This window comes from Monodon monoceros, unplaced genomic scaffold (genome assembly GCF_005190385.1).
Source record: "Monodon monoceros isolate NGI ecotype Baffin Bay Population unplaced genomic scaffold, NGI_Narwhal_1 Super_Scaffold_12, whole genome shotgun sequence".
In the NCBI taxonomy this organism is placed as follows: Eukaryota; Metazoa; Chordata; class Mammalia; order Artiodactyla; family Monodontidae; genus Monodon; species Monodon monoceros.
In genome coordinates, this window is record NW_021703768.1 from 64,891,880 (window position 1) to 64,911,237 (window position 19,358).

Here is a 19,358-nt window from a genome sequence, read left to right on the forward strand (position 1 = left end):
TCTTAAAATCACAATTAGATAAATTAAACAGTACAATAAGCTGATGGCTATAAAGAACCCTCGTTATAAAGACTTGTCCATTCATGTTTGAAAAAACACCATGTCCTTTATTCATTCTAACATATAGTTTCTGTTAAGTTTTTAACTGTTGTAATGCATGGAAAGTAAATATTTTGAAATATAATCTAATAGAAAGCCACATACACAGTTTAATCTGTTTATATTAAAAACATTTCTAAGGTGTGGCTAAAATTAGATTATTTTCAAATTACATAAACTGGAAAGGTTATTTGAGTTGTTGTTTTCTAATAAGTAGATGATTAATTGCATTTTCCTGAGCAATTCTGTCAGGACACGATGGTAATTTAGCTAATAACATGTTGTCTTGTGTTCTGAGAACACTGAAGAATCCAAATTTCATTTTCTGGGCAATGTACTGAGGTCATTTGGTACAAAAGAGAAAAGTGGGATAAAGTTTTAATGTTAACTGGGAAAAAATTCTGGGAATAAATACTTTTTTAATAGGAATATTAATACTTGCCTTTGTCACGTTAATTGCACATCTCACTTAAAAAATGGAAATGCTAAATATTTCTAGGGACATATCATTACATTTCAATAACTGGGATAATCAAAGTGAGTCCAATTTATCCTGAGGACAGTAAATCTGCAAAGGGGGAAAAGACAAACTATACATGAAAACACTTAGTCGCACTTTAAATTTTACAGTATCTATATATTTGTCTACATACTTAAGGATGCAGACAGCAAAAATATTCACATTAAGCTGTCAATACTTACAGAAATTATTTTTCTTCTACTCAGGAAGACCATTTGTACTAAGTTAACGTGGGAAACTTAGAGGAAATCCTCCTTAGGAGACCTACTCAACTGATAATTTCTCTTTAGAATATAGTTCAGGAAAGTAGTTAAAGAGGTCTCAGGTGTTTTCATCTGTAGGTCACTCCTTTCAATGCGAATTACAGTTCATGGGTAAAGTTCACATTTTTGGTGAAATAACATCAACTCAGTTTCTTCTAAACAAATGTCTACATCAAAAGACTGTAATTATTGCACAATTCGTGGCAGTGAAGTGACCAAGGATTAGATGGTCATTTATGCTCTTACCTTTAGGTGCAGTGCCTTCTCAAGAAAGCCTAATGTGGACAAGCTAGCAGAGGATGTGAAAGCAGGTGAGTCCATCTGCTTATGTTTTGTATTACTCTTTCCATCCGAAATCACTTTAAACAGCTATTTTACCATTGAAATAACATACAAAGGAAGGAATTAATAGTTACCAGTTGTGCAATAATATAAGTCATAATGGAAGTGTTTTGTGAGCAAACTTCACACTGCCACCCCCAACACACACATACACACACACACGCAAGTTTAATATGCCAAATGGAAGTGTATTAATAGTGGTTCACTTTTCCAGTATTTCTCAAGGTATGGTTCACTGACCCAATTAACAGTGGCAGTCAGAAAGTGGAAATTGTGATTACGTCCCCTAGGAAAACTATATACTATATGAAGAAGAAAACTGTAAGGGCTAAGAAGGTAAAAGTGTGCAGTTTGTATCTTATTTCTACTGGAGGGTGCAGGGATTGGGAAGGAGGCGTGGAGAAAAAGCCCAATCAAGACGTCATGGGATTAAGGACTGTGGAAAACTCTTTGCCAAGCGCACAGTTCTAAATGCTTTGCTGCACATTCTCAGGATGAAATGATAGAGAAAAGGTATGGACAGACATAGGGCTTCCTCATGTCCAAACTGAACTCATATATTTTCATTTGCTCTTTTAAACTACAAGAAGAGTGTTAACTGAATGATCCTATGAAATGCAACAGAGTTCAGATAGCTTAGAGAATCATAAATATAGACATGGCACTTTATTTTATTCCTGGAGGGAAAGGGTTGTTTTGGGCACTTTCCATGGCTTAGGGAGCAGATTTGTTAATTTCCTGGCAATAGAGAAATCTTAACCTCAGATTCTTAGCCATGTAATTCCTGTTCATCAGCAACTGAGTCCAAACTGGAACACTTGGAAAGGAGAACGAACATTCACCCATCAAATGTGTGGGTTGTTACCAGATCAGTGGCACCTCACAGCCTCTGTTCCTGTGTGCAGCTTTGCTATAAGAAAGGTAGCTAGTTAAGGACATATGTACCTTAGAAAGACTCTGACATATATTTTCAACTGTAGTGAGTTAGGCAGAACGCAAAGCAGAGTAATAAGAGTTAATGTTTTCACCTATTTATTTTTATATTTCACATGTATATTTTATATGTTCAATGTAGGCAAGAATTGCTAATGTTACTGTGAGGTGAAATGTTAAAAGTAACTCAGGAACAGGTAGTATATATAAAGACCAACACAAATGCATGGAAAACATGGGTGAAAAGAGAAAAGGATAAGGTTTAAATGATTCAAAACCTAAACAAAATTAATATACAGATATACTATCCTCCATTCGGTGCATGAGAAAATGATTTGATATTGGAATTAAATATCTTTATTTTCTGGTTTCCTTGAATACAACTTCTTCAAATTTTCAATGATTTCAGGAATTTAAAAAACTAGCTATTTTTAATCTGGGTTCCAAGAGAAAGAGAAATACGCTGAATTGATTGCTATACCTTGGAAAAAGTCAATTTTACTATTTTGACCAAATAGGCTAGAAATAATGGGACCCTATTGCCTTCATATTCCAATATTACTTCCAAAATAAGAGCAAGTAAAATCATGCTCAGGATTCTTTGACTATAAGAAACAATACCTTCTTAGAAGGCAAATGAAAGAAATTCAAGATCAGTAACAATAGAGAAGAGAGTCAACAAAAGGTTTCAAAATTCTAGCATTATAAGATTAAGCTGAATAAGAACAAGACTCTCAGTGTTCACACAGCTGTCATAAAAAGTGAAAGTTAAAATTATTCTTGGTAAATTCATGTGTCTGTACAAGGTGTCATCTTCAGGTTACCTTGGCTTGAGTTAAAGACCTTGTCGTTTGAATTTTTCATGAAAGCCTCTCTGTGGCTTGAAAGCTTGAAGTTGTTCTCCAGTGTGCAGTCCTAGCCTCTGGCACACTGTGTGATTAATGGCAACTAGTTTGATTAGTTTAAATCTGGAACATAAATTTTAATTCAGCTTCCTTTTCCCCTCTTAACAGTTCTGCCTGACATCCCTGTCATGCACAGGCAAAAATCTTTATTTTCAGAAGGAATAAATCCTTATGGATTTGAGAGAAATAAGTCATCTGGGATGAGGAACTAGTAAATATAGTGCCAAATTTTCACTTTAGAGACCATACGCCTAAAGAAATATGGATGCCCCTTACCTGAGATTAAACAATGCTTTTCAAAGTCTCTGGAGTCGGGATATATAGTTGCCGATCAATGGTTATTTTTATCACAATTTTCAAAGAAAGGATCACCAACTTAGCTTTAGAATGTAAAATCAGTCTTCAGACTTTTCTATTATGACTTTGATGTTTGTATGCCTGATTCAACACAGAAAACCCAAAAGATCTGGACAGGGCCATAGAGCAATGTGCTTTCATAAGGGAAGTGTTTTGTTTGAATTTTTCTAATGTTTTATGAACAGTTATATGAAGCAGATGTAGCCTACTGAAGTCAATGGCTAGATGAAATATAGTTACTATCAATAATTTCGCTCTACTATAAGTCCTATATCCTGGGAACAGAGCAGGTGCTCTGCTGGCCACAAGAAGGGACAGTCCGTTTTGCTGCTACTAAGATACCTGGGTAGAGAAGCAGCACTCCAGAGCCCCTGGCGTGTGATTAAAAACTCCCTCCCCCTTGTGCTGAAAGTCTCAATCATTTGAATCTATCTCCTTTGCAGTGTCTATGTGGAGATATTCACAAGTCTGAATAAAAATGAGGTACATTTCACGTTAGTATGTTATTAAAAATTTAGCTCTAGCATTCCTGGTGACAAGTGACATATTCAAGCAAATAGCTGTGTTACCACTTCTGGGCTTTATCATATTAAAGAGGAAATATGTTGCTAAAAATATGATGACCCCTGTCACTTTATTGCTATGGTCTAAGCAATCACGGCTAATTAATGATTTTCTGTATCATCTAAGACAAATCAAGAATTCCATCTAGAGCAGTTATTGCAGAAATATACTGTGTTAGGCCCCAGTTAAGCTTTTGTTGATTTGAAGTAATACTTTTCCTACATAAAAAGTACAAAAATACTCACTGAAGGTTACTGAGAAGTTGTTTGATTTGACATAAAGATGAAGACACACTTCTTTTCTGAGACAGTACACTTTGTGATTCACAGGATAACTTGCATCACACGCAATTTAATGAAAGCTCTCAAATAAGCGATTTTATTCCTATCCATGATTGCAGACATTTACAAAACCATAACATCTGAGTTCACCTTAAAAAATAACTTATATAAAGCAGTGATATACACAGCACAAAATAGATCAGGGAGGGGCAGGAGCAACTTTTAATAATTAAAATGTAAACGTGAAAAAAAGGATGGAATAAAAGTCCCTACTTATTTCTACTTAAGATGTCATGTGATAGTATTTTACAATGTCCTGTGGGTCAATGTATGTATGTGCATGTGTCCATATAACATACACACATACAATACATTCTCTTTCCCACACATATACATACACAGATAATCATTTGCAGTTCCGTTGAGGGCAATTCTAATATGCCGCTCTGTACAGTTGTTCGAATCACGTTTGGACCCGCTTTCTTCACAAAATAGGGGAGAGAGCAGGAAATAAAAAGGTTGGTTTGGTGTGACTGAGATTCCTTTGTTTAACTGTACACTGTGATGAATAATTTTCTTCCGTAGTAGTTCTGTGAAGGGCTGACTCACTGTGGTTTCCATGAGGAGACTTGGTAATGGATCACACACTCATTGTCATGCTAGGGGAGTACTAGAAGGAGAGAAGAATCCATATTTTAACAACAGTTCTTCTACAGGCCACTAACATTCTCCTTGGTAAACAACAGTAACTGTGAATTTTAATGTCTTTTATGCACAAGCTTTAAATACAGCATAAAAATAAGAAAGCATAAAAAGAGCAAAATTATATAGAATTGACTGTCCTGAACTGTTAAATATTTCCTCTGGAAAGCAAGCAGTCTCATTCTCTCTCTGAGCTTAGGGGTTTGATAAGTACCTAGTCCCTCAGCTTTCTCCTTCTAGCCAGATTCATGTTTCATAGGCCCTTGGAACAATTTGGGTAAATCTAGTCCAAGGTTGATTCATAATAATCAAATACGTGTGAGGGACAGGATAGTCTTTGTTAGCTGTGTAAACTTGGGAGGTTACTAACCTCTCTGTGCTTGTTTCCTCACCTGTAAAATCAGCTTAATGATAGTATCGATCTTAAACGGGTTTTGGGAGGACTGACTATAAAACCCTTAAAACTATGTATTTATTGGATACACGGAAAGTGCTCAGTAAATGCTGGAGTAATAGTATAACTCCCAGCTGGCCATAGGAAATCCTTATTAAAGCATTTAGAAAATACTTAAGAGTCTGATTTATACTTTAGCATATAAACTTCTTCCTTGAAGCTGTGACTCCTAGCTCAGTCCACAAGCATTTCTGGGTGGGAGTAGGGGCATTCTTGTTACATGTTACTTGTCAGTTTGAGGCTGACCATTGGTAAAAGGCAAGACTTTCAGAAATTTGGAAAAGTGGTCTTAACAAATGACAAACAGCAATTATTTTGATAATGATGCCAATCTACCCTCATATGCTTGAGGAATAGACTGTGACAGAAAAGTTCTAGAGCAGCTCTGCCCAACAGAACTTACTTCAACGATGGACACGTTCCACAACCTGTGGTGTCCAGTATGAAAGCCACTAGCCACATGTGGTGACTTGAGCCCATGAAGTGTGGCCAGTGCCACTGAGGAACTAAAATTTTTTTTTTTTTGGTACGCTGGCCTCTCACTGTTGTGGCCTCTCCCATTGCAGAGCACAGGCTCCAGACGCGCAGGCTCAGCGGCTGTGGCTCACGGGCCCAGCCGCTCCGCGGCATGTGGGATCTTCCTGGACTGGGGCACGAACCCGTGTCCCCTGCATCGGCAGGCGGACTCTCAACCACTGCGCCACCAGGGAAGCCCAGGAACTAAAATTTTAATGTTATTTAACTTTAACATTTAAATATCTCCACGTAGCTGGTGGCCACCATCTTGGACAGCACATTATAGATCCCCTGTGACGGGAAGGAGGAGCGTCTATTTCCAAGTGGTAACGGTTTCCATATTTAATATGACCTCTTGAATATTTTAAATGCTTTATGAGAACCTGTGAGGACCAGGGCAAAAGGGAATTCCTTTTAATGCGCTAATAATGATTGCGCCTCATGGAAAGAGGCAGATAAAGTGAGAGGGTTTGGTCCCAGACTGCAGGGGCTTAACCAGGAACAGTGATGGCCCTGGGAAGGGGAGCATGAACCTTCTAAAAAAGGAACAGACAGAACAGAAAGAAGTGAATTCCAAATGAGCGGAGGTCGTGCAGGAACCAGAAACGAAGTATAAGGTGTGTACTAGATAGGGATGGATTTGTTAACATGGTGAAAGCAGGATTTCCCAGGGAAGAGCGCAGGGTGACAGTGGCTCAGCTGGCAGAAGTCTGGACTGGAGGTCATTAGAGTTTGATCTAGTGCTCAAACCAAAAAGCCCACATTGATCCTGAGTAAAAGCAGATGACTAGGCCTGAAAACGGGTCACTGGACCTTAGGGGGAGGATTGTTAATCCTTTAAACACAGGTCAAATCAAGGAAAAATCTACTTGTTAATCCCTTAATAGCCTCAAACTGCCTCAGTATAGGAAAGCTAATTTATATATGTTACTGACCTTCCACATTGGATTATAGTGAGTAGGGTGATATAAAGGGGAGACCGCCGGAGAAGCGAAAGGGGATTCAGTTTGATAGAAAAACTCCCTCTTTATGCTTGATAGTGGCAACGAAAAAGCAAAGCTAAACAAAACCCAAAACCCCCAAACAATCATTGAGAAGGATCAGTGAAGTGGAGCCCACCCCATCCCTGAGCTCGGAGGGGATCTACCCCCATCTCATCAGGAGATACCATGCAAATCTCCACTACAAATAATGACAGCACACTGCCATGACCTATCCACAACCTTTGACAAAATAATCATATTTTGGCATTTGACTTTCAGGGGCAAGACTTAACAAGGAGATAAATGGATACTAAGGTTTTATTAAAAGTAGAAAACATAAGAATATGGCAAAATGGGCATAGGAAATTTAATCTATGCTTTCTATGGCTACTGCTTATTTATAGTAAGGATCGGTGAGCCAATCAGTACTGCCCAGTAGAACCTTCTGTGATGATGGATATGTTCTATTCTGTGCTGTTCAGTATAGCGCCCACACATGGCTGCTGAGCTCTTAAAACGTAGCTAGTGTAACTTAGGAACTGAAAACTTAACTGTATTTAATTTTAAATAGCACAGCTAGATCATCAATCATTATTTCTTCTTCTTTTTTTTTTTTTTTGCGGTACGCGGGCCTCTGACTGTTGTGGCCTCTCCCGTTGCGGAGCACAGGCTCCGGACGCACAGGCTCAGCGGCCATGGCTCACGGGCCCAGCCGCTCCGCGGCATGTGGGATCTTCCCGGCCCGGGGCACGAACCCGCGTCCCCTGCATCGGCAGGCGGACTCTCAACCACTGCACCACCAGGGAAGCCCATCAATCATTATTTTAAAGACAAAGCTTTTAATGGGTATATTGTGCCAATCTAAAAACAGTGAAAGACTTTAAAGCTTTTTTAAAGTCTCCTTTTTTAAAAAGGACTTCAAAGGATATGTTGGAAAAAAATTTTCTGGATAAGTCATAATTAATTCTAGAGACCATCTCATTTAATGCACATCCTGAATAATCAGATTTTAAAAATCCCTGAATCCTTTTTTCACAAGGATTATTCCAGTTCATTCAAATGCAATGTAACATTAGGGAATATAGTTAAGAATATATTATAGCCTTCATTCTAATTATACACCATTAAAAGTATGCGTATATAGAGACAAGTATATATGCACATTCTCTGCTACCAAGCATGGTTATTGGTTGCTCCCATTTCTTAACATTGGCAATTGTTAGGATTTTTAACCTGTGTTATTTCAAATATCTTAAGCAAATCTTACAGTAAAATGAGAATTTGTTACAGATTCATTGGGAAGTTAAGAGAGTTAGGCTTATTCAGGGAGGAAACTGAGTGGAAAATAGGGTACAACATGAAAGTCAGGGCCAGATTCAGTCAGAAAGGATGGAAGCACCATCTCCAAGCAATACAGCTCAAAAATTAGCAAGCATCTAATGAAATTTAAATTTTGAATAGTACAAGTAACTGTAAAATGATGCCCTAAGTGTATCTGGTACAGTAAAACAGATTGTATTTGTGTGTGACTGTCTTTATAAGCGATGGGCTATTTGCACTGCTAAGGCTGTAAACTGCTCGTCTGCTGCTGCCTTTATTGAAACTGCTTCAACTAAGTAAGATTGAGGGAAATTGCAAACTTTCTAGGGAAACTCACAGAATGTGCCAGCAAAAAGGAATTTTGCTATTGATTACTATTCAAGCAGAAGTGGCTTACAGTTTTCTAGAAGTAGAAGAGCAAGTGTTAAATGGGGTATCGTATTTAGAGACATAAAATATTCATGGTGTATTGTCCTGAGACCACACTGCAATGTTTCTGTTGTACTGCTGCATCAATATGCCATGACATATTCTAGTGTTTGTGTCAGAATGCTGTGATATCAGGTTGCCCTGATATCACAGCATTCAAAACTATTCTGAGTCTGGTTCTCCTCGATCAAATGATAAAATGGCCTTACAGTGCTGTTGACTGCATCAGTGTTTGGTTGTGCATGTAAAACATGAGCTAGAGAATTTATTATACCCAGTTCATGTACCATGGACTCCATCAGAAATATCCATTAAATCTTCGAACAATGTGCATACGTTTCTGTTCACACACTTCAAGAACACTTCAGATCTTACATTTCTCTTCATACACTTCAAGAACACTTCAGATCTTACATTTCTATTTCTAAGCATCTATATTATATTTTTTCTTAATGAGAGATAATACTACAGGTACCTGAGCTGAACTAAAGTGAAATAAATCTAGTGTGTATGTGACTATGTAAAAAAAAAATTGGGGCATATGTGATTTCTTTACAATAGAAGAAAATGAAAAAAGGCAGTAAGGGTAATAGGAAATGATCTACCACCTTGTTTCTAATTTCTATTTGACACCATGATTTTAATAGCATGTTTGCTCAGTATGGTGAAAATATTCTGCTAAATTAATTCAAGAAATAAGACTAACTGCTTTCTTTACTTGAGAGGCACGAAGCACTATTCTTTGAATTAAGCCTTTTTGTATTGTTTTTAAAGCCAAACATTTTATAGAGTTTGAACACTAGGGGGCATCTTTGTTTCTTGAAATAAAGGCTTTTTTTTTTGATCCTCCCCCAAAAGAGTCTGAATGTTGAAACATTTTTTGATTCCTATTTTCTTGTGTAAAGTGTGTTGGCACTGCAAGGTTTCTGCCTTTGGGTTGGACATTTTTGTTTCTATATTGATTACATTAAGTAGTATGTGTAAGGTGACTGGGATAGTGTCTGTACATGATAATCAGTCAATAGACGTTTGCTGTCTTCCCAGGCCTCTTATGTGGTTAAACTTCAAGATAAAGACCGACAAACCCTCAAAAGGCAGACTGTTCAAAAATCTGTGCTTTTCAGACTTATGTGCATTAAAAACCGCTAGAATTCAATTTGCATGTTTAGTCACTGGAAATGTTTTCTTTTTAAAAATTATTTATTTATTTTTAACTGGAGTGTAATTGCTTTACAATGTTGTGTTAGTTTCTGCTGTACAGTGAAGTGAATCAACTATATGTATACATATATCCCCGCCCTCTTGGACCTCCTGGTTTTCCTTGATGATAGTAAAGCTAACTTAGTGGAGATACCTAGTCTATTTACTTCTTTAAGGCCTTACTACATTTGTCAGCAATGAATCTCTTTTGTCTTCTTCCTCTCTGCTCTCTTTTCTTGATCTTTTAAAAAGGTGCAAACGAAAATGTGTGGATGTGATAGAGGAAGCCAGAGATAACCAGGGTGTCACTCATAGCATGTAGACCCCTCACCCGGCAGACAGAACAGCGCAGCCAGTGTGGACCCGCTTCCAAGGCTGCACTACCCTCCAGGTGCAGGTTCTCAACCACCACCCAAGTATTTCTCTTTTGGGGACTTTGCTAGTGGGGACAGGAGAGAGGGAGCGGGGAGACAGGAGGGAGCTTCTGTTTTCTGCTAACTCTGCACAGCAGTCTGGCATTTTACCTGCTTCTTGGCTTTAAGCGTAGCGAGGCTGGGTCAGGAGTTGGGGGTGGGGGAAGCCCTACTCCAGTGGCTCTATATGCTACGCACATATTCCCAGAGGGATCTGCTATCCAGCATGTGCATAATCCACTTGGGGTTAAAGGATGAGGCTGGTGTTTATTCTGCACAAAGTACTTTTTTAAGTCCTGTTCTATCTGATTCTCTGATCCCCGTGAAGAGCTTTCTGACGCCAACTCTGAAGCAGCTCCCCTCTCTGGCAAACAAGGCGGCAGTCGCCCACAACAAATCTGGGAAGGAAGGGGGAGAGTTCCTGTCGTCGCTGCCCCTAAAGTTAAAGTCACGTGGAACCTTTTTAAAGAAGTTTTCTTTTCCAATACAAAATTAATACTTTCCTTGGTGCTCTTAAAACACCTGGTTTATATCTATTGTAGCACTTATTAATCTGACATATGGTTTAATTAGTTGTGTAAACATGTTCTTCCCATCAGATTGTATTCTTTGAGGTTAGGGATGTGTTATGTTTGTTTCAGAATATTTTGTCCTTAACCTAGTGCTTTGCATAGTGCAGGCTCAATACATGTTGAATTGAACTGAATTAATTATCATATACCTCACTGAATTATACCATTACTGGAAGAATTAGCATAAAATGAAATTAATGTCTCTAATTAGATAAAGTGAACATTAATTAATTAAAATTAACTAATTTGTCCATAGTCTTGAAGCAAACTAGTGAAAGAAACGGGCTCTCAGAAATCCCATAATCCTAAGCATTATGAAAAACGATATAGTTCCTCACATTTTTCTATTTCCTCATCATTGACAGGCTAATCTTTTGATTTCTTTAAATATGAGGTTTTATGTATACCTTCTTGGTTCTCACTAATCATAAATATCCTGCAAATAAAACAGATAAACTAAAGATCATAATATTATTTCTAGTTTTAACAGAAATTAAAGTCTAAAAACAAGGGAAGTCTTGTCCCATGCCGAGGTGCTAGGTCAACACCAAGAAATAAAGGAAACCACAGGACACTCAATCTTGGGTTCCATTTTGGGAAGCAGCCATTCTGTGCAAAAGTAGGTATGTTATTAGCCACCGCTTCAAATTCTGATGGCATCAACTCTGGTAAAGGTCTGGGCAAAATGAAGGTAATTTTCTCTTCTGATTCTGTCTATAGTTTGGTAGATCCTCCATTACTTTAATGATGGCGGTACATGTATTGGAGGCACTGATTCTGTGAACATGAAACTAGTTTGGGTTCTGAACTCCTTTATTCCAGTTCAGGAGATCTTAGCAGAGAATGTGCATCAGCATCACTGACGAAGCTTTTTCACATGGGAGGATGCCTGGCCCCACTCCTGTAAACTCTGATTTGCTGGGTCCAGGGAGGGTTCTGGGAAATTGTATTTTTAAAAATTCTATAGATGCTTCTTATGTGAAATATTAGTTAATAAATTATTGTATCATGCAATAAGTCCTTGAGAAAAGATACCATGTTGTCCTTTTGGTTTTTCCAGTGTCTAGCACATTGCTTTGGCCTGTAGACAGTGCTCAGTGACTAATGAAGGAATAAATTTTATCGCTTCTCCATTTGCTCCTATCTACTTCTATGGAGACATGAAATGATATTGCCTTTGCTTAACACTATAGTCACACAGAAAACGACGTGGATATTCAGTTCAGGTTAAATGTAAATAACTCGTTAACATACAAGACAGGAAGGTCTAGTGCATAATGTAAAGACATCTTAGAGACAATTTTCAGAGCTTTCAGGACAGCACTGAGAATAAACCTGGTTTTGCAGTGATCAAAGACATTTTAGTAATGTGAAAAATTTATAAAAACGATCACATATGCAACCTGTTTCTAGTACGTTCTTTTATGGTGGATGTTTTCTAACGTAAAATTAGTATTAAAGTTTTTGTCTTTGTAACTATGTACATAGAATCGGAGTAGAAAGTTTATTTTTTAATACTTTCAAAGAAATTCCACTTAGTTTTCTAACTTTTAAAAGATCAACCTATTGAACTCTAGATAAACAGTCGTAATAATGGCTTTATGCATTTATTCTAAAGAAGAGCTTCAGAAATAAAATCTGGATATAGTAACGTAGTCAAGGGAATACTTACACTCTCACTCTGAAAAGGATTTAAGAAATTTCCCCCCATTTCGCCATCATCCCTAGGAGTGCCCGGCTGATTACTCAGGCTCATATTATTGGGAGAATTCTGTAAACAAGATTTAGAAAACAAAGCATTTTGAAGATTTTAATTTCCCTTTTACATGGTACTGTTTCAAACATGGAATCTATACCATCATCTCTAAGGACAAAGCAGACTTATAATTCCAATCTCAGATTTCTACCATGGATTCTGTTCATTCTTTGCACCTTGACAAGTACTAATGCTTTCCCAAATGAAAATTAAAAAACAGAAAACCCAAAATAATTCACTGTAACTCTTTGTCTTAGTCTCAGAATCATTTATTCCATTTCCCACTCTCAGTTCATAGAGTTCCTAGACTTCTGGAGAGTTTAAGAAACATTCCCAGGAGGGGCATGATGAAGTGTGCATTCTACCCACTGATCAGGTGGGATGGAACAATAACTTCCCTGGGTGATTTTACTAATCAAACTCGAAAGGTCACTGTTTTGATAAATACTTCCCTTTAATTCTACATGTGGTTTACATAGTAACACGACTTTAAACCATTATTTTTATATGAACCATAAGGAAAAAAGGAAAATGGTTAACGATAGTTAAGAACAAGAGAAATAAATACCTCAGGACTTGAGAATTCAGTATGTACTTGTACAGGAAAAGGAGGCTCAGAGGTGGAATGATTTAGAACCCTTTCCTATCATTTGTTTGAGCAGATTTATTTGAAACTTTTAAGATAAAATGGCTGATATTAGCAATCTAATCAAACACAAAGTTAACAGTATACTGCTTTATATTCTATTTAAGTTCGCTAGTCTTGTTTTTGCTGTGCGATTTTAGCCACGTGAGGTCATCTGATACTCCATGTCGATAGGGAATACAGAATGGCAGCGGCGTATAAAGCATGCTCACACAGGATTGCAACTGTGACTAAGGGATTCTTGTAAAAATAAACTTCAAGGTTAAAAACTTTTACTTGTTATTTCAAACGTAAGCCAGGTTTTAGAGTTTTTTCCTGAGCTGTTGCCATTTTATATTTTGTTTTTGAATAAGTTTTTAGATTTTTTTTACACAAAATTGCTCTGAGGATTTTGACTTAACTAAAACCAAGTTAGGCAATAAAAACGAAAATGTCATGAATGGGTTATCCCCAGAAGAATATGTGCTTTTTAAAAATATGGTTAAACTGTAAAGCAGAGACAGGTAGATGAGCTGGTAGAAATAGAGCTTGTATCTTGTCCTGCTGTGCATCTCACAGGGAGGATCTGAGAACAGGGATCCTCTGAAGTCCGTAGGAGCTCCATTTGCCAGTGAACCCCAAGGGCTGGGGAACCACAGCTTAATGGGATAAAGAGGATTCTATTTTTTTTTTTTTGGAAAAATTTTTTTTCTCTGGAAATGTTAGTTTCCCAAGTAACTGGACTTTGAAATGAACATGGATAACCTGATTTCCTGAAAAAAAAATTAAGTAAAATTGAAATGCAATTAACTAAGCTATAGGTAACTAAGCTACAACTCATGAATAAAGTTATTAATCAACTGTGTCTTGAAAGCAGGAATGATAATGCTTACTTAGCTCAAAAAAGGGCAAATTTATAAAAACACTATAAGATTTACCCCAAATCTATAAGTCTTTGGTGAAGGCAGTTTTGTCATTTCATACATAATGGAGAAACTGGCAATCTTGGAATAAAAAATAATCTAACATACCTATACAGGGGTATTTGAGCATGTATTTAGAAGCTGCATACTTTTACATATTCAGACAGATATATGAAATGAGCCCTGTCCATCCTTGCATAATATTCACACTCCTAGCCTTAAGTACGTGAGGTGCCCTGAGAGGAGCAGCATATCTCTGACTAAACTGGGGTGCTCCCAGACTCTGCTGCACTTTTGCCATGTATCATTGCTTTTTTAATTTTTTAAAAAAAGTTTTATTGGAGTATAGTTGATTTACAGTGTTGTGTTAGTTTCAGGTGTATAGCAAAGTGTATCAGTTATACATGTACATATATCTACTCTTTTTTAGATTCTTTTCCCATATGGGCCAATATAGAGTATTGAGTAGAGTTCCCTGTGTGATACAGTAGGTCCTTATTAGTTGTCTCTTTTATATATAGTAGTGTGTATATGTCAATCCCAATCTCCCAATTTATCCCCTGCTCCTTACCACAGGTAACTATAAGTTTGTTTTCCACATCTGTAACTCTATTTTTGTTTTGTAGATAAGTTCATTTGTATCCTTTTATTAAACTCCACATCGAAGTGATATCATTTCTTGATTTGCAATTCTGAAAGTTTGGCTACCTTCAAATTGATTCCTGACTCAAAGTGTCGATTTAAAAATATCTGAAGTTGGGCTTCCCTGGTGGTGCAGTGGTTGAGAGTCCGCCTGCCGATGCAGGGGACACGGGTTCGTGCCCCGGTCTGGGAAGATCCCACATGCCGCGGAGCGGCTGGGCCCGTGAGCCATGGCTGCTGAGCCTGCGCATCCGGAGCCTGTGCTCTGCAACGGGAGAGGCCACAACAGTGAGAGGCCCTCATACCGCAAAAAAAAAAAAAAAAAAATCTGAAGTTTAAAAGTAACATTACAGTAATATTTAAATACATATAAAACACTTCATGGTGTTTCTGTTTTCCGTGCTATCTTTTCATAGCATGGTGGCTCAGCATTAAACGTTTGTAGGGGGCAGTGGTGGTGGTGTATATGAGAACATTGAGAGGCAGATTAAAAGGACACATTCAACACACAAAACTGAGCTAGTATCAGATTTCTGAAACCTCTTCCTATCTAGCTCACTGGGTATATTTGAAAATCATGAAATGATAGAACATCTTTAAAAAATCTGAGGTAATCTCTGCAAAATGTTGTGAAAACAACAAAAGTTGCTCAATGAGGAGTCTTAAGGAAATTGTGCTGTCCATGGTCCCTGGGTGACATGATGAAGATATAGCTAAAGATATACTCAGTATTGGTATCTGAGGAAGAGCTAAGACAATGGTTCCAAGCACCAACCCAGAGCAGGTTATGACGGTGGGTGGCAATGAACTGTGTGTATGCTGCATTTAACTGTAGCTATGTTTGTGTGCAGTGTCTCCAGTAGATTTCATCAACAAGGCAAGAATATAATGCACAAAAAGGGCGTAGGTTGGTCAAACAACTTCTTAAAATGGAGTAAGAAATTTAAAAAATGTAATACTGATGCTTGACAAAATACAGGTTTAACTGGAGAATTAGGAAGATGCAGCTAGAGACCCAAGAGCAAGTTTGAACACAATTGCTAAGCAGAAGTGGTTAAGATCATCCGTCTTTACGAAGACGGCCTTAAGCAATCTGGATGTTCCCGCCTTTGTGTAATGAAGAATTATCTTTAGACATTAGAATATGTTTCTCAAATATAACTTCAGACATTTTACTGTGACCACAAAGCACAATTCAGCCAACATCAATTGTTAGATACCTAAGACAGCCAATACAATCATGGTTATCTGGTTTGTAAAGGTGCTTCCCAGAAAGAAGGCTCTAATGGTATTATACAATTAATCTTATTTTGAAAACAAGGTTTTTGAAGGCTTACCTAATACTATTTCTCACAGAGGTAAGATGGTGCCGTTTGTATATATCTATTTTTAGAAAAGAAAAAGATCTTCCTGATTGTTTCTAAACACAGACATCCAAAGTGCATGATGAAGTTCCTAGGCCAAGCAGCCAAGCGATGCAGATACAATGTCACAATGCCAATTAAACACTCTCTCTTTTTTTTTTTTAGCTTGAAGTCTTAATTTATAAGTTTCTATAGCTCAACTTCATTTTATTTTTCTTGGCATCAGTAATTTTACTTTATTATACATGAATATAAATTCAAAGTAGAATTAAAAATGAAGTCATCCTTTAATGAATTTCTGTATTTATTGATATAAAGAAGACTTCTGAGAGAGTCATTCTAGTGGTAGTTAATAATTAGTTCTTATCAGCCATTCTAAATATACATTTGACCCACAGAGAAGTATTTTAAAATTCATCATGACCTAAAAAGTATTTAGGTATTCTTCAAAAAATATACAGCATCTTACCAAAGGATTAATTTTAGAAACTCAGACGACTGACAGAGGAAAAACAGAGACATGTGCTATTGGAAGGGTCACTTTCCTACTTCTATTAATATAATTTTCCTCTAATTACTTTATTACTCTATTCTGTGGAACTATAATAATGATTGAGGACATCAGCATTGCCTGATAAGAGTTTGGAATACAAATGAGATGTATAAATGCAATGCCCTTACAACATATAATAACCACTTTTTCAAATTTACCTCTTTTCGTGTTGCTCTAGATTTCTTTACATTTTCAAAAGATTAAAGTATGTCAGTTTGCTTTACAAATGCGTAACATCATAATGTGATTAAACTGATTATTATTTGCTTGGATATCAATTAATCATGTATATCACATCCTGTAAATGAATCCTAGCATGCTTTGAAATATTCTTAAAAGACTAATTTTACCCTTTCCCACAGATTATATGCATTAATATTTTAAACTTCTACTTAATTATATTTGGCCTTCTACTTTCAAACTCTTTAAGAACAAAATTCATAATGTTATTCTCAAACTTAATAAGAGTTCTGTGTAGAATAAAACACAGATAAAAAACAACACAATACATAATACTCACCTTGGAAATACTGTCCATATCTCCTGAGCCTAAAACAAAATATGGAAAGAAAGCCTTTATTAGGTAATGATTCTATCTGTAAATTAAATACTCCTTTAAAATAAACTAATGTAGTAATGCAGTACACTGTATGTATTTTGCAGTGTATATCTCCTGGACTTTTGAATCTCAAAAAATTACTTTTCTCTTATACTGTGTGGTACGTAAGTATCATCTGATGACAAATCCAAGTAAGAGTTGTACCTTTCCTTCCCAATCATCTACTTTTTTTGGTAATGCCAGAATAAAAAACTATTGCTATCATAAATTCCTGAAAGTGAAACAGTAGACATACATATCCTACTCAATTCAAAATTTTAAAACGTGTACACTAATACACATGTGTATATATATATTTATAGATATGTAAATAGAGAGCAAGAGAGAGAGAGAGATCTCTATTTTCTGAAGTGATGCTTCTGTACATCTGATAAAGTACAAAACAGGCATTTGCAGCAATACCTGACAAGATTCTGAACCATGTTTTACTATAATAACCAAAATCAAAGCATAATATTTTTAAGAAAATTTTGGCAGCAACAAATATTCATGGCAGTCCATCAAAAGTAAAAATGTCTTCAAAATGTAACTGTGGGTTTATTTTAATTCTTAGGAGAAATGGACAATCAATACTAATTTCTTACTTAAGAAATGGAATCATAACTTAGGTAACAAAGAAAAATAATCAGATCCTCGCCACAATTTTAGCTTTATTTTTAACTATTTAAATAATTTTCCTGGCATAAAAATATTATAATATTTTAATAGTACAGCATTCAACAGACAGTCACAAATAAAGTAAAGGCTTATTAGCATTAGTTTATAAATAGGCATAATGTTAAATACTGAATGTATATATGCAATTATGTATCTATAAATATATGCAACAATATTCATTATAGATGACAAGTATATGTGAAACTATTTTGCAAATTCTGTTCTAGTGAGTAATATAACTAAGAATCTTCTCACTATGACCAAATGCCATCTTTTTGTGAATGATTTTACAAATTAAAATATTGGAAAAGTAAATTATTTTGCAATAAATTAGAAAGTAAAATTCTAGAATGGTGCTATCCCCAGTAGAACTTTGTGTGATGCTGGAAATGTTTCCTTGTGCTGTCTGTTACAATAGCCATTAGCTCATGTGACTATATGCACTTGATATGTGGCAGTGCAACTGAAGAAGTGAATTTTACATTTAATTTGATTTAGAATTAAGTAGTCACACATGACTAGTAACTACCATAACTGGACAGTGCAAATTAACATTTTGAAAACGAGGCAAAACAAGCATGGATCCTTAAAAGCACAGAAGTCTATTAAAAAAAAAGTCTATCAAAGTGTTGTAAATAATTTCTTGATTATTGAAGTTACATAGCTTTTCGAAGTATCAGAGGATGGCATTTCCTGACCTAGGGTGGGGTTGTGAAATCCGTGTATAACCTGAGTTACTCATGGCATAGTTTCTCCAACTTAAGTAAAAGATGGTTCTTTTTCAAAGAAAAAAATTATCACAAACCTCCAACCCCACTGTCAACTTTTAAAATAGTTTATGATATATGATGATGATAAACATACAAACATAAAATAAATGTCTTTTTTCCCTTGTTTTGGTTTTGCCTTTGGCCTGCCTACATATACAGTATGCTGTGTGACCAGGTCAATTTTGTACCACTTGTCTCTGTTTCTCACTGTTGTGAAACTTTTTGTTCACCTTGCAGATATGTGGCTTCATTTGGTAAGAAGACATCATTTATGAAGTATGTTTACAACCATTATTTGCACTACTTGAAATCAGCTTTATCACAAACACAGACAATGTGGGCAGTGTTCTCTCTTAAGAGAATCATTCAGATTATCCAGAATATGATTACCAATTTTACTTTTTAAAAAGAGACAAACATTAAAATGCAAAAACAAAATCAAGAAATTCTTGGAGAGGACTGAAGTTCCTCTGAGACTGTGTCTACAGACCTCTGGAGACAAAGGAACCCACTGTGAGGATACCATGGTCCTCTAGGTGCCCAAAGCAGCAGTGTCTCCTTTCATCATAAACACTCAGATTTTGATAAGTTAAAGT

General features: G+C 36.4%; 1 protein-coding gene across 10 annotated transcripts in view; it reads right to left on the bottom strand.

Annotated features, from left to right (window-relative positions):
* Positions 1-4,276: 4,276 nt before the first annotated feature.
* Positions 4,277-19,358, bottom strand: part of SSBP2 (single stranded DNA binding protein 2) — a 298,735-nt gene continuing 283,653 nt past the window's right edge. For 4 of the 10 annotated variants that reach the window (XM_029215887.1, XM_029215886.1, XM_029215890.1 and 1 more), the window contains 3 exons: positions 17,237-17,265; positions 12,526-12,624; positions 4,863-4,934 (listed from right to left, as the gene is read on the bottom strand). In XM_029215887.1, the coding sequence (XP_029071720.1) occupies positions 4,905-4,934; positions 12,526-12,624; positions 17,237-17,265 (158 nt within the window). In that variant the 3' untranslated portion in view covers positions 4,863-4,904. Of the gene's footprint in view, positions 4,935-12,525; positions 12,625-17,236; positions 17,266-19,358 lie in introns of all 10 variants that reach the window. The other 6 variants (XM_029215889.1, XM_029215893.1, XM_029215885.1 and 3 more) reach the window with 5 other exon arrangements.